This window comes from Tripterygium wilfordii, chromosome 19 (assembly GCF_013401445.1).
Source record: "Tripterygium wilfordii isolate XIE 37 chromosome 19, ASM1340144v1, whole genome shotgun sequence".
Taxonomy (NCBI): Eukaryota; Viridiplantae; Streptophyta; class Magnoliopsida; order Celastrales; family Celastraceae; genus Tripterygium; species Tripterygium wilfordii.
Genome location: NC_052250.1, coordinates 14,409,026 through 14,419,281, shown reverse-complemented (window position 1 = coordinate 14,419,281; position 10,256 = coordinate 14,409,026). Strand labels below are relative to the sequence as shown.

Genomic DNA, 10,256 nt, shown 5'->3' with positions numbered 1-10,256 from the left:
AGAAGTGAAATATATAGTGGTGTCCAAGATGCATTTCTCCGAGGTGATGTTAATGCAAGATCAATTGGCAAACGAGTTATTCTGCCTTCAAGTTTTACTGGAAGTCCCATATATATGATCTAGCACTATCACAATGTTATGGCAATTTGTCGAGCAAAGGGCAATCCAGATATGTTTATTACTTTCACATGCAATGTCCAATGGATTGAAATTCATAACGCACTGCAACTCATACCAGGTCAAAAAGCAGAGGATAGGCCTGATATCATCTCTCGAGTTTTCCACATGAAGCTTGCAGAGTTCACAAAAGATATTAAACAAAACAACTACATTGGACAAGCAATTGCATCGATTCATACTGTAGAGTTTCAAAAAAGAGGATTGCCTCATGTTCATATGATAGTTTGCTACAAGAAAATGATAAATTCCCAGCTGCAGATGATATAGACAGGGTAATTTGTGTAGAAATCCTAGATGAAAGAGCTCAACTTGCTTTATTTGCTGTTGTCTCCAAATTTATGCTCCATGGATGAAAAATGGCAGATGAAGCAAACACTTCCCAAAAAAAATTCTATTCTGAGACTATTATTAATGACAATGGTTTTGCTGCTTATAGAAGACGCAATGACGGTAAATCTATTAAGAAACAAGGAGTACACCTCGACAATAAATTCACTGTTCCATATAATAAGGGGTTGTTGTTGAAATACCAAGCACACATCAATGTAGAGTGGTGCAATTGTTCAAGATCGATTAAATATCTATTTAAATACATTAACAAAGGACCGGATAGGACAAGAGCACTTCTACAAGAAAACATACAAAGTATAGACAATTCACCATCTGAGAATTCAGAAATTGTTGATGAGATCAAGATGTATCTTGATTGCAGGTACATATATGCTTATGAATCATGTTGGAGGATTTTTGAGTATGATATTCATTCCAAATACCCTACTGTCCTCAATTTGACTATACACCTACCTGCAATGAACAATATTATCTTCAGAGGAGATGTTGAGATAGACACGGTGTTGAGACAACCAGGAATAGAAAAAACAATGTTGACGGAGTGGTTATTTACAAATACAATTGCTCCTGATACACGTCAATTAACATATGTTGAATTCCCATCTTCTTGGAGGTGGGATGCATCGAAAAAAATATGGTTTCGCAGAGCAAGGGGTCATTGTATTGGTAGAATATCATATGTTCACCCCTCTGTAGGAGAGTTTTACTATCTAAGGATGTTACTTACATATGTCAAAGGCCCCACAAGCTTTGCTGAAATATGGACAGTAAATGCCATTGTTTACCCAACATTTAAGGAGGCATGTAATGCAATGGGTTTAACAGGAAACGATCAAGAGTGGCACGATGCTCTTAACGAAGCTTCAAATTGGGCTACATCCCATGAATTGAGAACTTTATTTGTGACTTTACATCTATTTTGTGAAGTTGGTGATCCCAAAAAATTACTTGATGCTCACTTTATGAATTTCTAGGACGACATGGTTTATAAGATACAAAATAAATATGGACTGCATCCTTCAATCATTTCAGGATCACATATTAAAGATCAAGTACTACTTGAGTTGGAAACACTACTATCCAAAAATGGTGCATCCCTTACAGATTATCAACTTCCTACACCTGCAAATAGTATGATGGAGAATATCAACAATACACTGTTATGAGAAGAACTATGTCACAATGTCCATCAGCTTAGAGAAGAAGCTGATAATATGTTTAGTAAGTTAAATGTAGAGCAAAGAACAATATATGATGTAGTTTTGGCTGTTGTATATAGGGATTGTGGAGGTTTGTTCTTTGTGTATGGACATGGAGGAACCGGCAAAACTTTTCTCTATCGTACAATTATCAATCACTTACGTTCAGAAGGCAAAATAATTCTTGTTGTTGCATCGTCAGGTGTTGCCTCTTTATTATTACCAGGAGGAAAGACTGCTCATTCACCAATAAATATCCTTGATCAATCAACCTGCCATATCAAGCAAGGAACACAACTTGCTGAACTTTTGAGAAAAACAAGCCTTATAGTATGGGATGAGGCACTTATGACTCACCGTAATTGCTTTGAGGCATTGGACAGATCACTAAATGATATCTTCAACTATGATGAAATGGAGTCTTAGTGTGTACCTTTTGGTGGAAAATGTGTCTTACTTGGTGGCGATTTTAGACAAATTCTGCCAGTCGTACCAAAAGGTTCTGAGATTTGATACAATTAATGCATGCATTACTAAATCTTATCTGTGGAAACACTACCAAGTATTTGTATTGACCCAAAATATGAGATTGTCTACACAGGGACTATCAACTCATGAAAGAGAAGAGTTACGTTCATTTTCAAAATGGCTGCTAGATATTGGTGAGGGAAAGGAACAGGCTTTTAAAATGAATAAAGAAGAGGAATACCCAAGCTGGATAAAAATACCTCAAAATCTCCAAGTTCCTCCAAAACAAGGAGAAATAGAAGACATCACATCTAAAGTTTATGATGATTTGTCATTGTTTTACCCTGATCCTGCATACTTAAAAGAGAGAGTTGTTATCACAGGAACAAATGAAGTTGTGGATTTGATCAACTCTTATGTTCTTTCATTGATACCTACTAACTTAAAGATATATCTCAGCTTTAATTCCATTGGTAAAGAAGGTAATACCTTCGATGACTCTAATGTGTTGTATCCTTCCGATTTTTTAAATTTGCTTAAGTTCAATGGAATTCCCAATCATGAGCTAGAACTGAAAATCCATTCACCTATTATGTTGTTACGCAATATCAATCAAAGTAGTGGATTATGCAACGGCACAAGATTATTAGTCACTAGACTTGGAGATCGAGTTATTAAGGCCAATATTATAACTGGTAGCCACATTGGTGCTAGAGTATACATTCCAAGGATAATAATGTCAACAACAGAAGCAAAATGGCCATTTGTCATGAAAAGAAGACACTTTCTTGTACGATTGTGCTACGCAATGACGATTAACAAGAGTCAAGGCCAAACCTTAAAGAAATTGGATCTCTACCTTCCTAGGCCACTTTTCTCACATGGTCAACTATATGTCGCTTTATCACAAGTTATAAAGGTGTTCGAATCCTCATTCGTAAAAATGACGAAGAAGAAAGTATGTACACTAAAAATATTGTCTACCACGAAGTGTTTGATGGACTCTAAGGTGCAATGCATTTCATTTGAAACTCTTATTCTATATATCAGAAACTGTCATCCATGAATCAGTAAATTTCAAAAAATATTATCATGTGTTGTTGATTTATGTGAAGTTTGTTATTTTCTCAGGAATTATGGAGCATATGCCATTATCGCAACTCCAAGTTGGTCAACAAGGATGCAAAATTATATGTCGTTTGATCAGAATTTGGGATTCGACAAACCCAACAATGCAAAACGAGCTTATGTCAGTTGACTTCATCTTGGTTGACGAATAGGTATAAATTCGTAATCATTTACGATTCATAACTCATAAGACATTTCAATTTCTAACCATCTTTCAAGAAATGTATGTAGCTCCTCAGAAACTAACCTTAAATATCAACAACAGAAGCTCTTCAGCTTCGCCTCCAATATGAAGAAGAACACAGGAATGTCTACATCATTCATGACCACCAACTTCATTTACCTTCCAAGGAATACCAAGAAATAGACAAAGTGACGAAAAACATCATTATGCTCCAAATATCAATCCTTACAAATCCCAAAGGAGAAAAGAAACCAAATTTCTACCTATCAGAGATTAAAGAAATTTATCAAACCGTCGAGACTCTGTATCACAAGCTTCTGCAACAATTTCAAGACATCATGCAACACCAAAACATACAGCAAGAGGCAGAACAAGAAGCTAATACAGACACAATGACGTAGATGGAACAAATACAGACCATGGTAAGACACATTACCTGCTCATGACTTCAACAACAACTACTAACTTTAAATGCAGTGAGAAACCTCAACAATGACACAAGCATGTGGACCACAGAAGAAGAAGAAACCATGCATACAGAGAATCCATATCACACGGGAGACAAGGCCAACAATGAAGCACATTAAAACATCACAACAAAACCAAAAGGAAGCACTCTCATACCATACATTTTCGACATTATTACTATCGGAAGAACAATCGACATCATAGCAAAAAAAATACACAGCTTCGAAATCTACCCACCAAATACAAATACAGGGGAGCAAACAACAACAGAAGCATCATCGCAGCCATGGAGCAAACAACAAACAACAGGTACATAAACTCAATTCCATATTCACTATCCAATATTCATATCATAACACAATCGATCATTCCACAGGCCTCCATATATGTCTATATTTTGTATGATACAGCTTCTGGGAAAAATCTAGTCGCAATCAAACCTAATGTACAAAAAGAAGCTGAAGCTACTTTTGAGGCAGCACCACTGCAACTAAATGCCGATTGTAAATATAGAACCATTGGTTCCACTTTTGAATATTGTATCAAACACTATCTTATAACGTTGTGCAGCTTCAACTTTCCTTTCTAATGCTCTTGCAGACAATTTCCTTATTAGACACCTAACGCACTTACACATATTACAATTTAACTTCTCCCGCTTTCAAAAGTTCGCATATTCGTAATCACAAAATTACAACTGCACCTACTGATTCAATCTACTACCACGTAATTCCATCATCTAATAATCCAAAAACTACATACTTTCACACAACAAAAACACGACACGAAAAGGACCCCGCCGCAACGCGCGGGTCCTGCCTAGTAATATTATAATGCTTATCGGTTCAATATTTTTTTGAAATTTCTTTTGAGTAATTTGTTTCTACAACTTTCCAATATAACCATATCTTGGATCGATTCTTGCTCCAAAGATCTTATCATTTCGAAAGGAACTCGACTTACATCTTCTTTAAAATCCCAGCCCTTACGCATATAAAAAATATTGTTTGTTTCAGTTTTATGGGTACACTTGGAGACATCAAACCCGTATGGATTTATTCCATCTGTGTCGTCTCATCACTTAAGGGTACTTAGATTTAGGACAATGCCTCTTAGTACGGTAGGAACTTGAGTTTTCTTATAAATCACATGTTTTAGATAGACACAAATCGTTATAGGATAGTTTAACACATCTATTTTCCGTTTCTATTCAAGAGTTCTTATATGTGTTTCCACGCCTCCTTCATCCGAGCCTTAAACGCATCGTTAATGATCAGTAACTCTAGTTTTATTTAATTAATTAGTTTCCAATTAATGCTTCAAGATGTAACCGATTGGCATGCTTTAATGATATAGTGTCTATTTGACACAGTGGACCGCAAAGTGGGTCCGTTAACGGTCCCGTTTTGCGGAACGCTGTGCCAAACAACATAGCAGGAGAAGCAGATTCGCTAGCATCCCAGAAGCTCTGAATAGGAGCTTCTGGGATGGCGTCTACAACATTTTTTTTTTACATTTTTTAATCATGGGACCCACATACATGATGATTTTTCTTTTAGAAATTAATGTGGGCCCACCGTTAATATACTTTACAATATATTTAATATATATTGTTAGTTTAATAATAAATATTATTAGTTTAACTTATATTTTGTAATTATAATTAATATTATAAAATTAAATTTAATATTTATAAAAAAATTTAAAAATGATTATATTTATTAGCTTAAAAAAATTATGAAAAATACAAAAAACAAAATTTTAAAATTTTAATTATGAAAAATATTGTAATACTTAAAATTATTTTTAACAATTTTAATACTTAAAATGCCAATTAAAATTTTATTAATTAATAATTAAAAACTAATATTATATTTATTAGATTAATTTTAATTTGAATAAGAATTATATTTATTAGATTAATTTTAATTATAAAAAAAAAACTACTGTTATAATACTTTATTTCAACAATTTTTCCGCTAGTATCAACTTTTACTTTACCAAACACCTTATAACATATTTTATAACTTTAAGCTCAACATTTTTTCTACAGCATTTCCGCTAGCATTGAAAATCCAGATTTCCGCTCTGCCAAACAGAGCCAAAAAAGAAAATCTTGTGCGTAGAATAAGTTGATGAAAACATGGACAATAATATGAAAACAAGGAATTCATCGTTGTTGTTGTTGTCGTCATCGTTGTGGCTCCTCCATATTTGTTGCTCCATGCATTCAGAGAACTTCGGGTGGGCCAAATACCGGGTTCACATAGTGAACGAAATCCAAAATGTTGGAGGAGGTCCGTTGGTGATTCGATGTCAGTCGACTGGGACCGTCGACGATGATCTGGGCGTTCAGAGATTGGGCCTGCACAAGGAGTTTAGCTGGGCTTTCCATTACAATTGCAGTGGATCTACACTTTGCTTTTGTCGATTTACATTCGGCTCAAGGTCCACTAGTTTTGATGTTTTTAGGGGCGTTGACGACGTGAATTGGTGTAATTATCAGGACCGTAACAACGGGGATTATTACTGGGTCATCACAAATGAAGGCTTTTATTTTGGTTGTAATCCTTGGAGCTTCCGAAGATCCACTCCTTTTTCTGAGCGCTATAATTGGTGATCAGAGTTAAGGGTACCTACAATGGAAACTGCAGTTTTCACTATAGTCTGTCATATTTAATTTTAAGTATGGGCGGGGTCATGAAGTGATAATGGGATGAACTAATTCTTTATGATTATTTTATAACATTACAACTTATTGAAATGATATTATCACTTAATATACATCTTGATCTTGATGTTTGGTCTCATAAAGTAACTCAAAAGATTACCGAAGACAGAACTCTATCGGGCAACATTGTTGCTAGCTAATTACAAGCTATCATAGCCTTTGTTATGCGAGAAAAATAAGCATTTCGAGAAAAATAAGCTTCCATGGACCATGGTGCTTCCAAACTAGTGGCAAATAATAATAAAGTAAACTAAACAACGTAGTTCAAAGCTTAATTTAATAATTGTATAATTTCACAACCCTACTTGACTAGGCTAAGATGAAAAAAATAGAATGCTCAATATCACGAGCTTACACATTGAATGCCCGAAGATATGTGCCTTTCCCCGTCCTAGATGATCCAATAAAGCAATTGCATCCTTTGCCATTATAGTTGTTCGACACCCAACCACCCCCAAAGAAAAGGTCAATTACCAATAATATATTGTTTTGATCAATGCAACCGTTTACAAATAACAAATCAAACTCCATATTCAAACAAAAAACACGGTTTGGATTACCCAAATCGATATATGGGATAATTTACCCTTAAAGAGAGCGATATTAATTGTAACATGACTTGAATCTTCATCTCCTACTAAATCTATTTTCCACCAATATTATCCTCACTTTCTCTTGATAACTTTTTTGTTTTCTGGTATGTCTGAGACATGAGATTCACACATCCCGAGTTAGGAAGGGGTCCAATATAACCATATCTTAGATGGATTATTGCTCCAAAGATCTTATCATTTCGGAAGGAACTGTAAATCTTGTTTAAAATCCCAACCCTTACGCACATATAAAACATATTATTGTCCGTTTTGAATTTATCAGCTCTTATGGATATATCGAATCCGTATGAATTTATTATTCCTAGGCCGTCTCACTTTAATAGTACATTGATACAGGAGAAAGAAAAAAAAAACCTCTTAGTATGGTAAGGACTTGAATTTTCTTATAACGACACCCCAAATAGATACGGGATAGTTGATAGTTCAATATATATAAGAGCTGTAGTGTGTTTTCACTCCTTCCTTCATCTGAGCCTTAAATTAACGCAACGTTAATTATCAGTAACTCTTGTATTAATTATTCAGTTTCCAATTAATGCTTTCAGTAAGTAACTCTGTAACTGACTGGTATTGGTATGGTTCAATGATATAAAAGCAGAATATATATATACACTTTACTATTGGCAATTGGCTGGCAGAATGAACCCTTCGTCTTCATTGTTGTTGTTGCTGTTGTGGCTCCGGCTGCTCCATATTTGTTGCGCAATTTCGTTTGAAGAGAAGTTGGATTGGAATTGGGGCTTTCCCAAATTCCGTATTCACATAGTGAACGAAATCCAAAACGCTCGAGGTCCGTTGGTGATTCGATGTCAGTCCGCTGACGATGATCTGGGCGTTCACAGATTGGGCCCGAAAAAGGAGTTTAGTTGGGCTTTCAGGCCCAATTGGCTTAAATCTACAGTTTTCTTTTGTCGGTTTACATTCGGCCCAAGGACCACTAGTTTTGAAGTTTTTAGGGGCATTGGCGACGAGTATCGGTGTGCTTTTGATCATGGCCATAAAGGTCACTATTACTGGATTGTCAGAAATGAAGGCTTTTATTTTAGTTGTTATCCTTGGAATACCAAAGGACTCATTCCTTCTTATAAGGACCATAATTGGTGATCAGGCCAATGCACTAATTATATATATATATATTAATTTTAAATTTTAATTAATTAAATAAAATAAGAAAAATATTATGTTATTATTATTATTATTATTATTATTTAGTTTTTATAATTTTATCATCATATCATATTTACGGTGTATCCTAAATTGTATAAGTCTATCTATTGGATTACGGCTGGGTATTATTTTATTTACAATTATAATATTATTAATCGTTTTAAATTTTGATATTGTGAAAAACTATCTATAGAGATTATAGTTATTAAGTCTGTATGTGGTGGATTTTAGAGAATAGACAAGTCCCGATTAGTTATATTACTATGATTAAAAATACATATGAATGAATGAGTCATGTCTACTATTTAGTGTCAGGACTATTAGAGGAGTTACATGTGAGTTCTCTCCATCTCCATAGGTTTATATTAAAGGTCAGCACTAAATCTTTTCTTATTCGTTATAGTGATGGATGAACTCACACGACATATCCAGGGTGAGGTGCCTTTGTGCATCTTGTTTGTGGATGATATAGATCTAATGAATGAGACAATATCGGGAGTTAACCAATTATCAAATATACACCACTACATTTTGAGTGCTAGTACCACATCGAGGATGAATTATCGTATGGTGGAGCTCAACCATGATCAAATCTATACCCACTATATTTTGGTTACTTATTTGCATCTAGCGCCCACGTTCGTGCGATAGGATATACCTTATGATCCTTACAATGTTTTAATTTGATTTATGCAATCTCTCTCAATTGACAAGCCTCACAGTGCACGATGGAGAGAGCTGACAAATACTGGGCCTGGCGTAAACGGGCTTATGAGAGAGCTTCCAAGCCATGGACCCTTGAGTGGGTTAGAGGTTGTGGGCCCTCTATTGAGTTGTCCGTGACCTAGGCTATGTGCCTGTGGGACGTAGGTCGTCTATGAGGCTCGTGTGGGCCTCCGTCGTTGAGGAGATAGCCTAGGTCATGGGCATATGGACTCGACTATGACTCTATGAGGCTCGCATGGACCTTGTTGAGGAGATATCTTACGGCATGATGAATGGGTTGCTTCCACGTTATATGTCAGCTTCACCTTATTTGGTCAAAATCGTAGACCTTGGCCGAGATAGTTACAAGAATACACGAGGAAATATGTACTACATAGAATGCTTATCGGTTCAATAATTTTTTGATTCGTTTTATTTCAACCACTTTCCACGGAGCGGGTGAATCGTGAACCAACACTTTTGGAGTAATGAACAACATTTCAAATTTCAAGCGAGTTGATTTGGGTGAGGGTGAAGGGGTTGGGTCTGAATTTTAGACGAATAATTCATGAAACCCCTAAAATATAACCTTGGTATTTCATTCTTTTGAATGATTGTAGCATTACTCAATCTAGACAAACGGAAGTCAAAAAGAAAATAATATTGCAAGAGATTTGAGGGCAGCGTTATTCTCTATATGATCCGTGATACGTCATTTGGCCTCAAATGTAACGTTCATCATCATCGTTCGAGCCTTAGACGCATCGCCTTACATTTTATTTAAAGAAATTAATGATCAGTTACTCTTGTTTTAATTAATCAGTTTCCAATTAATTTTTCAATACGCAAAACTGATTCATATGCATTAATTAATGATATAAAACCGTAAAATACTTTTACTATTCCTCTATTAAATTATAGCTCGCAAAGTTAGGGGAGATGAAAACAGAAACATGGAAACCAGGAACTCATTGTTGTTTCTGCATTTGATCTGCCTCCATATTTATATTTGTTCTGCAACTTCGTTTGGAGAGAAATACGGGTTGTTTGCCAAATACCGT

The 10,256-nt window shown here is 35.3% G+C and overlaps 2 protein-coding genes across 2 annotated transcripts; both read left to right on the top strand.

Moving 5' to 3' along the window:
* Positions 1-536: 536 nt before the first annotated feature.
* LOC119985609 lies at positions 537-3,911 on the top strand. Its single transcript, XM_038829897.1, has 8 exons — positions 537-1,457; positions 1,564-1,620; positions 1,725-1,821; positions 1,933-2,088; positions 2,204-3,156; positions 3,249-3,268; positions 3,330-3,447; positions 3,603-3,911. Exons 1-8 carry the CDS (start codon positions 537-539, stop codon positions 3,909-3,911), a joined length of 2,631 nt encoding a protein of 876 aa, XP_038685825.1.
* Positions 3,912-6,121: 2,210 nt separating this feature from the next.
* Positions 6,122-6,598, top strand: LOC119985608 (S-protein homolog 5-like). The gene has a single exon (XM_038829896.1). It carries the CDS (start codon positions 6,122-6,124, stop codon positions 6,596-6,598), a length of 477 nt encoding a protein of 158 aa, XP_038685824.1.
* The last annotated feature ends 3,658 nt before the right edge of the window (positions 6,599-10,256 follow it).

What these genes read in the sequence shown, in the direction of transcription:
- LOC119985609 (XM_038829897.1), top strand. Translation starts at nt 537, where the DNA reads ATGGCAGATGAAGCAAACACTTCCCAAAAAAAATTCTATTCTGAGACT. An exon ending in AACACTACTATCCAAAAATG is followed by an intron (nt 1,621 to 1,724) that starts GTGCATCCCTTA and finishes AATGTCCATCAG; the next exon opens with CTTAGAGAAGAAGCTGATAA. An exon ending in TGTATATAGGGATTGTGGAG is followed by an intron (nt 1,822 to 1,932) that starts GTTTGTTCTTTG and finishes TTGCATCGTCAG; the next exon opens with GTGTTGCCTCTTTATTATTA.
- LOC119985608 (XM_038829896.1), top strand. Translation starts at nt 6,122, where the DNA reads ATGGACAATAATATGAAAACAAGGAATTCATCGTTGTTGTTGTTGTCG.